The sequence below is a fragment of the Erpetoichthys calabaricus genome, chromosome 1 (genome assembly GCF_900747795.2).
Source record: "Erpetoichthys calabaricus chromosome 1, fErpCal1.3, whole genome shotgun sequence".
NCBI classification, from domain to species: domain Eukaryota; kingdom Metazoa; phylum Chordata; class Cladistia; order Polypteriformes; family Polypteridae; genus Erpetoichthys; species Erpetoichthys calabaricus.
In genome coordinates, this window is record NC_041394.2 from 214,236,140 (window position 1) to 214,250,269 (window position 14,130).

General features: G+C 37.4%; 1 protein-coding gene across 1 annotated transcript in view; it reads right to left on the reverse strand.

The window, feature by feature from the left end:
* smo (smoothened, frizzled class receptor) overlaps nt 1-14,130 on the reverse strand; it is a 98,226-nt gene that overhangs the window by 50,688 nt on the left and 33,408 nt on the right. The window contains exons 2-6 of the mRNA XM_028811429.2: nt 10,044-10,249; nt 8,036-8,245; nt 6,953-7,125; nt 3,746-3,965; nt 278-401 (exon numbers count right to left, since the gene is read on the reverse strand). Coding sequence (XP_028667262.2) covers nt 278-401; nt 3,746-3,965; nt 6,953-7,125; nt 8,036-8,245; nt 10,044-10,249 — 933 coding nt within the window. The remainder of the gene's footprint in view (nt 1-277; nt 402-3,745; nt 3,966-6,952; nt 7,126-8,035; nt 8,246-10,043; nt 10,250-14,130) is intronic.

Consider the following 14,130-nt stretch of genomic DNA (forward strand, 5'->3'; position numbering starts at 1 on the left):
CGGAAATCATCGGCGCGCAGAAACCGAAAGGGAAACTAGCTTGTTCGTATACCGAGTGTGTGGTCGTGAACTGAGGCAAAAGTGTGCCGAACTTTTTGGTTGTAAACCGAGTTGTACGTGTACCGAGGCGTTCATGAACCGAGGTTCCACTGTATTTCCTTTTAAACTGGGACCTGTCCCTTATTTTTCTCTTTTTTGTTATTAATTGAAATGATCAGTTTTAATGTTTCACACCAATGTCAAGGAACAAAACAAACAAACCAAAACAAAACCTTACCTCGTATAAGAAAGTAGCCCCCAACCATCAACACAAGACCAATTGGTGCCAAAACAAAGCCTGCTCTGTAGCGGTAGTTCTTATATCCAACAAAGCAGATTCCACTAACAGAGTCTCCATCAACCTAAAATTCAGTCAAACCAAAAATAAATAAATAAATACAAATCTGCTAACAAGTAATTAAACCAACATAAGATAAAGTACCTACTGTGGTGAACATGCATCTTTGTAAAGTTTTAATTAATGTTAATTAACTATTAATGTGTGCAGTGATATCAATTGGGATAGTGCAAATGTGGAGCTTTATCATGGATTAATGTAGCATCTTGTTAGCATTTGTGACAGTGATAGAGTAGCAAAAGGCTGCAATGACCTGAATGATCAGGTACTCATAATAAAAAGGTACTAAAATAGAAAAATGGAATGAAAATTAAAGAATTAAATGTTAATGGAGGAAAAATCAAAGTGACAGGTGTAGGTGAAGGTGTATATTTTAACCTATTTTTCTTGTGAGACATAATGTTCACTTTATTTATTTTTGAAAGCTAATAGTGATGTATATTTGTTAATTTTTCATTGTAAATAAGTGCAACCTTCTGACCATTATTTGTATACTCTAATTTACAGTTATAATTTGCCTGTACTACACATCCCAAATTCAGAGAATTTTGTATGAACGTGTAAAACTACAGTAAAAGGGAATAGGTTTACGCTTGTTATTTTGGTACACTTTACTTAAAGACAATTATCCTATAAAAACAAAGCTGAAAAATCAAATATATATTCATATTCTTTGAACTAAACAATGAATGGTATCTGGCTGAAATATAGGGAAATACTGTGTAATTGGATGAACATTCACCTTATGAAAAGTTCATCTAATTAGTAAAGACTAACCCACAACATTTAACCCACAAAGTTGTGGAAGGAACTTCAGAAACCTTAAAGAGGCATAAAATGAAAAGAAAATATTGTTAAATGCTGAACAGCACTTTATGTAGGTGTATATGCATACACTCAAATGAAGACACCTACTTTGGGTATATATGTTCCTCAGAAACTTGGGTCCATCAGTCTATGACCATGCCTTTTAAATATAGTAGAAGACAAACTGTGAACAAATACTATATAAGCAACATTCATGTGTACATAGATTTCATCAAACTACTGTCTCAAAAAATCAAAGCCTATTGTTCATATCATAATGTTCAAAAACTAACAATTCATGAAAATATTGGAATGTTGCCTAATACCCTTGTTACTACAATGAGTTTAACAACTGAGCACTACATGTTTCATTTTCAACACTATAATCCCTGAAGCCTACAAAAAACTCATAATCCAGGGTCATGTTAAATTCCTTCACATCTCTCCATTAGTGTCTTTTGTTTTGTAAATATGCCAAACAGCACAAGTAGCAAGCAGCTTTCCATCTCATCCCCCCACCGCTGCAGCTCAACTCGGGCAAAAAGATCTCCCGGCTCAAGGCTCTTTATCTGGGTGTGAGGTGCCCAGAATTGTATAGGGCAAATAATATATTGTTACTTGGAACACATGCATTTCATGTGTCTTCTGTGTCTACAACGATCTATGTAAATGTAGGATGACAGGAAATGTGAGGCAAGAAATTTTGAACACATACTGCACCTAAAACAGAAACTTTCCTCATGTTATAGTGCCAATGACAAAATTTTGACATGAAGTGTATAATATGTAAAGACTGAAGTCCAAACATCAAATAAGCACTTTCACAAAAGGTACACGTATAACAAAACAAGTGCACTTTCATTCAAGAATATAACCGAAGAAAAAGAAATTGAGTTAGGGTATGACACTGACCAGACCACTTTGGTGCTGCAGAGGTAAGAACTTCTGACTCATAATCAAAAACTCGCCGCTTCGATTCCGGGTTTTTCCTATCAAACATACATTTGAATTTGAGTCTGTAACAGCCAGTGTAAATTTATGGTACTTGTAAAGGTTAGTGTTTTTTTTATTAATTCAGTTTTATTCTCTCAGTCACATTTATGCTCAACCCAATCTGACACTACTGTTTTCAAATAAAGATGTGCTATAACAGAGGTGAACTCAGATGAGGATGAGGGTTCTACATTGGAGAAAGAACAGAAGCCCTCCCCGCAAGAAATGTCCACTCCCACATAAGAACAACGCAGCTGCACCGGGCATAAAGGCGAAAGATGGTACCGTTTGGATGCAGCAAGGCTGTGAATCTGACACACTCATGTCCTTCAATGAAACAGCTTGCCAAGATATTGTGCAATGTTCTGTTTGTGATGGTCTTTATATGAAAAACATTTCTATGTTACTTATATAAAAGCCACCTTGAATGTTGTTTACCTATATTTATTTACTTATCTTACTACAGCGTAAAGTCACAAGTAGACTGCAGAGCTTCCGGTGTTTGATTCACACGGACATGCTGACAAAGTACATGTGCAATGCCACTCCTCATTTAGGAAAGGATCCCAGGCATCCCACGGGAGAAAGACTTTCCGAGACTAAGGTCATACAGCTTATGAAACCGTTTCTGGACAAAGGCAGAACTGTAACAACAGTTGTGTAAAGTGCAACAGGAGCGTCCACCTGCACCTAAAATCATTCTCGTGCTGAAGTAGAACTGCACACGTCTTTGTCAGCATGTCTGTGTCGATCAAACACAGGAAGCTCTGCAGTCTACTTGTGACTTTACACTGTAGGAAGAAAAGAAAATAAATATAGGTAAACAACATTCAATCTGGCTTTTATATAAAGACCATCACAAAACATAATCACAAACAGAACTTTGCACGATACCTTGGTGAGCTCAGCATGCCCTGCTGTTTTGTTGAAGGACAAGCGTGTGTCAGATTCACTGGCAGGATGATGCCCAACCTCATCTTTCACATTTACACCTAGTGCAGCTGCATTGTTCTTATGTGGGTATGGACATTTCTTGCAGGGAGGACTTCCGTTATCTTTTATCTGAAGCAGAACCCTCATCCTCATCTCAGTTCATCTCTGTTATAGCGTCTTTATTTGAAAAGAGCAGTGACAGAGAGAATAAAACTAAAAAAATTTAAAAAAAAAACCTTTGGTTACAAGTACCATAAATTTACACTGGCTGTTACAGACTCAAATCAAATGTACTGTATGTTTTTATTCTGTAATGGTAACAAGAGCAGCTCATTACTCAAAACAGTAATTCTAGGAAGCACCCGGAATCGAACCGGCGACTTTTGATTATGAGTCAGCAGTTCTTAACGCTGCACCACCCAAGCGGTCGTGTCTGTGTCATACACTAACCTGATTGACACATTTACAAAACAAAAGACGATAATGGAGAGGTGCGAAGGAATTTACAGTTGCCCAGGATTATGAGTTTTTTTCGTAGGCTTCAGGGATTCTAGTGTTAACTGGCTCTGACTAAATGATACTATTTACGATATAAAATGGAACCAAAGTTCATACCTGAGCTATTGCTAGTATTGCCACTGTAAGCACAAAAGGGATGGACCATGTCACAAGATGGAAGTAAGATGTTTTTCCAGACAGGGGTTGGTAAGTTGTACCAAGTGCTTTGAAAAATGTATGCCATGAATAAGTCAACATGACAAACCAGATGACCCCAGACATTAATGAGTAGTACACAATTACAAAGATAATTACACAGGAAAGGGTTTCAGTAGACCTAAAAAAAAAAAAAAAAAAATGTAATTAAAATTGTTGAAATATACTGTAGCACCACAAACTTTCAACCAAAATGGTAAAAAATAAATATATTACATGGAGTCATCTAATGTCCTTGTCAGTCAGTAACAGCATTACATACAGTATGTTGACAACTCTAGGTGCTTTTAATAAGCTACCTATGGGTTGTATTAATGCCAAGTTTAAAGAAAGAACAGGTAACATTAAGCCTAAAGTGGCTTTGTGCATGACATAAATATGGCAGGAATGTCACCCTTGCTTTAATGTTCATGCATGAGAGTGGCCCAAGTGTACTGAGCATAGACCATCACAGATAAAAACACACATTAAAAGGCTGTGGTTTTCCTATGGTTGCAAACAAGCAATTCATTAAATGGATATAGAAGGCCAACTCCCTTCTGAATAGTACTACAAAAGGCAACAATCAGTCAGAGCAGCCAACCTGCTGTTTATATATACAGTAAGTGTATGCCTCTGGAATGCAGAATAAGGCAGGAATACAAAAAAAAACTAAAATAGGTAAATACACAGTTTAACTGGTAAACATAAAATTGGCTGGTATTAAATAAAAACAGCAAACATATAAATAAAAAAAGGAAAACTGAAATATGCTTATGTTTTCTTCCACAGTATTTTACATTAAAGTCTTGAAACATGATTCTATACCAAACCTACACCCTTGACATACAGACTGGACCCTAACTTCGACACAAAAGCATAGTTTTGTTTAGTTATGTTTAGTGGCTTAGTGTAAAGTGGGTTTTGCGGATAATTATAGCTTTCCCCAAGTTCAACTGCATCACATGTATAATTTCTGCTGAGAAAAGGATTTTACCAGGGGCTCTCCTTCAATGGACAAAAAACATAATTGTATTTCTTATGGCTATTAGTTTAAAATACTGTCTTCCAATGCAATACCCAAAAACAGTCAAAACCATTTTATTTATTTAAATTCATATAAACTATCCAATTATCATTTAAAATACATAAACTACCAAGTATCATTTCTAATGCAAGTAGATCATGAGAGTATTATTTCATATTGAATATGAATAGTATCATCAACACAGTAAAACCTCGATTATCTGTCACTCGAATAACCATCAGTCTCCATTAACCATTAGGGCAAAAAAAAAAACCAAAACAATATTGCACACACCAGTGTCTACCTATTACTACGCTACGAGCTCTGTATATTAGAAAAACTCTCCCTTGTGCTAGCATGTACTGTTTTTCCACTTGTCATGTCGCTTTGAAATCACAGTGTCAGTTATGTACCTTCAGTTTTAATAGCATTTCGTAGCTTTTTCTTTTGTTATAATTAAACTGCTATGCATTGTTGTTGGCCGATGAACGTATTAGTGTGGTGTTGGAATTGTCACAAAAAATGTAAATTGTTAAATGTTTATTAAACGGCAAAAGTGCTTCAAGCATTGCTTCAACTTACGGAGTAGGAAGAACAACTGTGAATGATATAAAGCATGATGCTGACAAAATTGAAAAAACATGGAAAATGGAAACCACTGACTGTAATGTTATTCTGTATTAATGTCAATGTTCTCCTGCATTGCAATTATGTTTTGTTAATATATTGTGATGTACAGGCAGCTTCTTATGTGTTGTGGGGGAGCAGAAAGGGCGGAATGAATAGTGTAAGTGATGGGACTGGGTGAAAGGCTTTTGTTCTGTGAGGGGTGGACATGAGTGGCAGTAGAGGTTAGGAGAAAAAGGAAGGTGCGGCCGAAGGAGGTTTTGAGTACGGAGGCAGGAGACAATAAGCAGGAGTGTTTGCGGTATAGAGATAAGAAAGAATGAGAGTTGCAGGAGATAAATTGATTGGTAGGGAAAGTTTTATTTTATTGTTTTGGAGATGTGCTCCATAACACAGATAAAGGAGTATAAGACAGGGCACCATTTGTTAAAGAACAAAGACTCCAAGTAAAACGTAGAAAATTCTGGTACCTCTGAGTTGTGTTTCCTTATCAAGCTGGTCATTACAATATTATATGAATTAATTAATTTTGTTAATACAGTACTATATTATATTTTGTTAATAAGAGTTTTTTTTGTAAATAAATATGACTACTTGCTAAAATAATCAACTGTATATCATTTTTAAAGTAGCTGTTCTGTTATCCATCTTTTCTCTTTTCTCACGGCCTCGCTCCCAACCCCTGACGGATAATCAAGGTTTTACTGTACATGCATAACATACAAAATTTGGGAGTAATTTATTTCCAAATGCGGAACTACTTAAAAATAAATTGGTACATATTATTGAGTTTGAAATACCACAAATGTGTTTGAAAATGTTTAAGTCTTGATTTGGTGTCCTAGATGCAATTGGCCGTTTTTTTTTTTTAACAAAATCAGACTACACTGGATTTACAAAACTCAATATAATTAGCAGGTATCTTTCCTGATTGATACTTTATACTGTATAGTAGGGTCCCAAGAGTGATATAGTATATGTGAAACAGTGTGCATGTACAGGACTCTTCTAATACCATGCTAAGTCAATTTAGGAATGCTAAAAACATTCAATTGTCAGTAGTAAAACACAAATTTTCACGGTGGGATAATAAATTAAGGACAAAGACAAATTTAGGATCCACAGTGCTGGCTATTTTGTCATTAGGTTTTTGGGTGACCACAGAGTCCCCTGATGATATAAAAAACAAGATGCCAGTTCCCTACAGTACTGATTAACTTGTGTGCCAAAGAAATTCAACATTGTAAGCACAGTAATTCAATAGCAATTTATACAGGCAACAGATGGTATTCACCCACTCAGCACCCTCTTATCCTCATGTGTCTCCAGAGAGATGCTTTCTTCCCAGTAATGTCCTCATGACGACCTTTATTTTTGTGTTAGTCATCTTTGTTCCTGTTTTACCTGAGATGAATCAGCCATCCAAAGATACAAAGTATTAACAATTATTTTTAAATGACATGTTTAAAACTTACGTTGGTTCTCCTAGTCTCATTGTCCCATCTGCTTTACATACAATTTCATTCCGGGCTCCATCCATGAACTGGGCCAGCCAGCCAATGCTTCCAATGAAGAAACAGGCATTAACATAAAATACAATAACAGCAGGATAACGGTTTGAATTCTTCCAGTCAACTAGAAATGTGGCCTAAAGAAACATAAGAGTAAAAAAAAAATAATAGCATTATACCAAAGACATAACAGCAAATACTATTCAGTTTTCACTTATCATGTCCCATTTTTTAGATTATTTTAAATTTGCTTCCAGTTTTATAATTAAATCAATTTTGCTTATAACTAAAACAATTACATAAATACAATTTTTTATTTAATTCTCACTTGTTATCATAAACTCCAATATACTTGCTTTTTCCACAGAGGGCTTTCTGAAAATGTAAGTGAATACTGGCTTGTGAACATCCTATAAAATTAGTAATATACTCTACAGTGACAGACAATTTTTAAAATTTAAAATCTGCTTCTATGATGAATTTAATATTCCAGACATAAGGCAAACATATCAGGAAAAAATATGAACCACAACACTCGCAGGTGACCAAGTGGCCTGTTACTGTTGTATTTAATGGTAATGGGTCACAGACAGTTTGAGAAGTGGGTCGCAGTGGGTTGATTAAGCAATTAACATTGCTCTGACAGTTGTCCATGATTATCCCAAATCCCCTCTGACAATCATCCATGATTCTTCAATCATGATTCATCCACAATTCTTTGAAAATCAGCAACCATTCTTCAAGTGGAACCATTCTCCACTTCTCCCAGGCATTCTTCAAGGGGGATCATCCGAAGACCCGAGGATGGGTTGTGACAAAAAAAGTTAAGAAACCCTGCTGTACACACATCTAACTAACAACAGAAAATTCCAGATCATCTCCACTATAAAAATATTAAAAAATTTCTAAACAGCCTTGCAGTTTAAATCCCTAGATTGCAAATACTTCTAATTTACAAAAACAGGATTATTTTCTGAGAGTGGTCTGGTTCTAATCTGCCATGTTTTTAGGTTGTCCTGCCAATATTCTCAAACTGTTTGAACTTACCAATGTAAAAAAGGTACAAAATATGGTTATAGATCCAAAGATGGCAATGTATGTATGCATATCCTGATGTTCATCCATAGTGAACAAAGGGTTCTGACACTGAATACCACAGCCTTCGACATCTTCATACCAGCTGCTAGGATTATCAGTCCTCACGAGGGGAGCCTCACAATGGCCAGAGCTGTTAAATTTTATATTTTGTACTTCCGTCTGTAAAAAAAAAAAAGATCAAACGAAAATATATTTTATATTTAATACTTTTTAGCATTAATTGGAATCAGTTGCTGCACATGAGTACCATGCATGTGTGAGACCAATCTGAACAAAACAGACCTTGGCAATGGATGCTTACTCTTGAGATGTAAAACATGACTGAAGGCAGTACAAAACACAGAAATGTATAAACTACTGGGTACAGTCCAACTATGTACAGTACTGGATCTGGAACTAGTCTTTATGACCAAGGGTTATCTCTCTACAAACTCGAGGTGTCCCAAGGGAGAGGTCCTGAAAAGATGTGGAGATATTTACAAACCCCTGGCTGTGTTTCTTACAGATGGAATTTACACTGTTGGACAAGAGGATGGCCTCAATGCAAGCTGTGTTACAGGAGAGAAACCCTTACTTTAATTTGTCCATATACAGTTATAAAGGGATTCAAAGTATGTTGCCAGTGGATTTGGTTTTTGAAAGAATATTACTTCATGTCCTTATAGTGCTAAAAAACTTTCAATGCCAAAACTGGAAAATGATGATAATTCTTAGAGGTGCATGATTAAGAGGAATGGTTTCAATGGTCTGAATCCAACTTGAATCATGTTATTTAATCATTGTGCGTTTGCCCATGCTTAAAATCATGTTTGAATATAAAGCTACTCAAGAACTTTCTTTTTTACCACTACTTTGTTCCAAAGATTAATGATGGACTTTGTGTTAATTGGTCTGTCTGTGTCTTTCGTTGTTTGAGGCATGACAGTGAAGTGGTTATCACTGCTGCCTCACAGCTCTGATCACGTTTTTGGCCACAATAATTGGTCCAGCATAGTTGGCAGATGCTGCCGTAGCCCTCTGGGACAATTAAAAAACCATTGCATCATTATAATTTGATCAAAACTAGTTCTTCCTTTCCCATTGACTTTCATGCATTTTGCAGAGTTTTGCAAACTTACCAAACATTTCTGTGATTTCTCCAAATACATGGCAAAGCAAACTCTGCAAGGCTCGCTCATCACTAGCAATGACATGTAACATCATATTGTCATGTGATGGCAACAATCAAAAAAATATGTATTGGCAGAGACCACAATAAAAGAAAATTGTGATATGAAAATAACAAAATATTAAAAAAATAACATACAAAATGAACAAATACAAAATAATAATAAAAATAATTTCAACAAAGTTAATGAATGAGGAAAAAGTGATCCCGAGATCTTTAAATTGCTAGCAGTTTTGAATTTGATATACTGGGCTGTGGTAGTGTGGAGTGAAACAGCTAAAGCTTTCCATTCACCTATTGGTTTTGACAGAAAAAAATAGACTGTAGGAACCTGCTGCCAAAATGAGATACATGTGTTGGGTTGCTGTAAACACTCTCTGTGAGGAGCAGAAAAATAAAGGAGGACATTGCAGTACAAGAGCTGCCTCCATTATTCAAATAAGGCCAGTTGACTCCTCCCATGAGGAATACTAGTGATGTTCAATGAGGTGAGCCCCCGGTGGACCAAAGAGAAGCTTAGAGAGATTATACTTCTTGCCTTATTTTCCAAAGTGAGTGCATCATGTTTTGTTCTACTCAGCAGACAAGCAGATGGAAATTAAGATTTCTACAAAAGTGCTTTTTTGTGCCATATTGTGAAAAGCTTTGCAAATTATCTAGCAAAAGTGCTAAATTAAACAAAAATCCAATAATTTATAGTTAATTAACTGATGTATTTCCAGTACTATTAATTATGTCATAGTAATAAAACCTTTAATGTTTTAATGCAGAAAGAGAAAAGAAGCTCACATGACATCCAACTGGAAAATTGGAAGATGAACACTTCAGAAAGTCTGGCCATCCTCTCTCTCGTTCCACAATAGCACATGGACGTCTTGTTATTTGGCATAAGCTCTTGCTGGGGAGTTCTACCTTTCCATTCTCACATTTGGGCATATAGACTGAGCAGAGCAGGGGCTGAATGACATCCCAGCAGCGAGGCGCATTTCTCAAACCTGGAAAGTATAACAATTCAATGTTATGAATGATGCAGCTGTCCAGTAAAAAAAAAAAATCTCACTGTGATAGACTAAGAATTCCATTATTTTAAAGCACTGTAGCCTGTAGTAATTTATAACTGGAAAAATGATGAATTCCCTACTACATACATAGAACTTTTAAAAGTTGATTGCATTTCATTATTACTTTCACCAGAACAATATAACTACTTTAGATTATAAAGTTATATACGTCACTCAAAATAAAGTGCAAAAGTGTAGAAACTCAATGAAGTATAAGATGAGTGACTAAGTGACTGTGTTCTCATCAAAAACTTCATGCATGTGTTTAGTTTTCAAAAATACAGAGCAGGTAAGAACACTTTTACTTTATTGTTAGGTTTTGTTGGTACAAAGTTGAAAGCAATTGAATGGTAGAATAAGTTAAATTATTAAACAGAAGTTAAATTATTAACATACTAGGATTATTAGGAAATAGCTAATGCTATTTTGTTATAAGTATTTGCTGCTGTTTGTTTGTAGTGGGGCCACATAGGTATTGTTGTTCATAGTGTTTGCACCCAGTCGTGTCTCGTCACAGCACCCCGTTTAAACTAATATGTGTCTGTTTAAATGTTGTCCCCGTAATGAGAAACGGAGAAGGATGTTGCGGGAAGGCAGTGACCCCTGGACACGTCAGTACCGGAGTTTTTTCAGTTACATCCGGCTCTTCATTATTTAAACGATCAGGAGGGAAAGAGGAGGAGGAAGGAGAGAAACGGAGATTTCAACTACCGACAACCGATCAACATTATTCTGCTATTATTTACATCATGCCTGGTTCCAGTTTGCTTCTCATTCCGTCGAAATCACGACAGCTCCATCATCGCCAGAAACCCCGGGGTTGGACATTATTATCCACCATTCGCAGAGGAAGCACGGTGAGGTTGTTCTGTTTTACTTGGGAGATTCAAACACATCCATTTTTGATTAGTCATCACATTAGTTTGTGATGTCTCTTTTCTGAAATAACAGCACTGTTGTTTTCTGAAAATTTTTTTTGCTCGTGTTGGTAAAACGTTTCAAAAAAATTAAAAGTACTGTGATGGACAGTCTGGCCGGGACGTCCCTCAACCAAGAGAGAGAGACTTTTTAGGGCTATACATCCCCCAGGACGCTAGATGGCAGCTATCCTGGACGGAAATGGTTCCCTGGATTCCCGCAGGGCAGCATAGGACATGGAGTCCGGTTCTTCAGCCCTGTTGGGTAGAAGAACCAGGGGACTATTGCGGTGACGTTAACCCGGACGTACTTAGGAGTCATGAGGACGAAAACCCGCAGTACTTCCAGGGCACCTGAAGAAGGCGTTTGACCCGGAGATGGAAAACGTCCGGGTCATGGACTACAAAAGGATTATGGGAAACCCCAGCAGATAGAGCCAGAGTTGGGTGGGAGTGTGACAGAGCTGCTGGGAGTTGGAGGATTGTATTTATTGTTATTGATTATTGTGCTTATTATTGGAGAATTGTGGAGTGTGCTGTGCTTTGTGCCCTGCTATTGAAGAATATTATAATTAAAATCTTCTTGTGCTTTTATACGTGTGTCTGGGACGTCTGTCTGGTGGGTTCAACGGGGCAACAGCGACCCCTAGCGTCCACAGTACCTATGAATAAGACTTTTGAGTGGGAAAGTGAGAGCCTGTTGGATATTCAGTTCACACTTGCACTATGGCAGGTATGCATTCTCGACATTTTTACTTTAATATCGACGCTTATGTCAAAAATAAAGTTGACATTTCCACTTTATTCGACATTTCTACTTTATTCTCGCCGTTTATCTCAAGATTAAAGTTGACATGTTGACTTTATTCTTGTAGTTTGTCATTAAAGTAGAACATCGTAAACTAAACTTCATCTTAAAATGAATATTTAATTTACTAGATTTTCTCAAACCCCATCATAAGTTATGTAGCAATTTGTCAACATGTTGACTTTATTCTCATCATAAATGTCAAGATTAAAGTGGAAATGTTGAGAATAAAGTCAACATGTCGACTTTATTCTTGACATATAGTTTTTTTTTCTTCACTTTGTCTGTATTTTTTTTCTTCACTGTGGCCCTAATAAGCTTCTGTACAAAACCCTCAGCAATTCAGTAACAAAACTTTTGCTCAGGACACAGTGTGTGCTGCAAGGGTTTCTGCACACTTTTTGCAATATGGACGCAGGTCCAAATATGAGCAAATATAAGAACGGTAGATGGAGTCACTTTAAACAGGAACCACAGTGAGTGCTACAAGGAGTTTTGCACACAGAACACACCTAATGCTTAAACAACTGTATATATACAGTATATATATATTGGTTTGCTATGTACTGAACAAGAAGAGAGCTGCTGTACGCTTAGCAACACTATACAGACTGCACTGACACTGAGAACAGAGACATCACTTCCTGACTCCCTTTTTTCTGATATCTGACAGGCTGGTTCCACTAGACTTTTTTTTATTTTATCAGTCCTCCTCTTGCCTGCCCACCTCCACATCCTCTTTGCTTGTGAACTGCCGCTCTGCTCCCGCTATTAGCATGTATAGCCCCCTCTCGCCCGCCCACGTCTCCATACTCCTTGCTACTGTATTAAGCTGCTCCACCCCCACTATTATCATGTACACCCCCCTCTCGAAACCCCACCTCCCCATACTTTTTGCTTGTGAACTCCGCTCCACCTCGTCCCCTGCTATTAGCTTTAGCAATATTTGCCCACCTGCCCGCTCGTCCCTTGCCATCTCTGCAGATTATTAGATCTGCGGCTGTCATCTCACAATGTCATGCGAGATGACAGCCAGGTGCTCAACAAAATTAGTCGGGTGGAGCGCCCAGCTAAAAGACGCTAGGGAGAACACTGGGGCGGCCATTACATGTTTAATACTTAAAGGAATACTCTACCCCAAAAATGATTTTTTTTCTATGTTACTTATCCCATGTACTTTGTATGTATGTCACCAGGAAACTCAAAGACTCACAGGAGGTGCTTTTTGAACTGAAGACAGGACTTTTGACCAAAGAATGATGGAGATAGGCAAGTCTTCAAGTCGGTAAGTCTATTCCATATACACACACATATTATATGAAATATTACTAAATCTTATCTTTTAAATTATATCAGTAATATCATCCATCCATCCATTTTCCAACCCGCTGAATCCGAACACAGGGTCACGGGGGTCTGCTGGAGCCAATCCCAGCCAACACAGGGCACAAGGCAGGAACCAATCCCGGGCAGGGTGCCAACCCACCGCAGGACACACACAAACACATCCACACACCAAGCACACACTAGGGCCAATTTAGAATCGCCAATCCACCTAACCAGCATGTCTTTGGACTGTGGGAGGAAACCGGAGCACCCGGAGGAAACCCACGCAGACACGGGGAGAACATGCAAACTCCACGCAGGGAGGACCCGGGAAGCGAACCCAGGTCCCCAGGTCTCACAACTGCGAGGCAGCAGCGCTACCCACTGCGCCACCGTGCCGCCCCAGTAATATCATGAATTATACTATTACCTCTAACATCTATTATCAAACTTTCAATTACTATCTGTTGTAATATATTGTATACTCTTACAGTGTATAAGCTTCCAGGAGTCTTGCTATGTCATAATGCAGAAAAAGTATTTGAGAGGTAATTATGGATATACTGTATGTTCACTGTGTTTTGCATATCTGGATTTGAATCTGACCTATGTGCATGGACTAAATTATGTTCCAGACTCACAAGCTTCTGTTGTATGAACAACATAGATTAATTTCTATTGACTTTGGCTATCCACCTCACCAAAAGGCTAGAGAGTAAGGGGATTGTAAGGAAAGGATTTGGAACAAAAAGTAACCCATTATG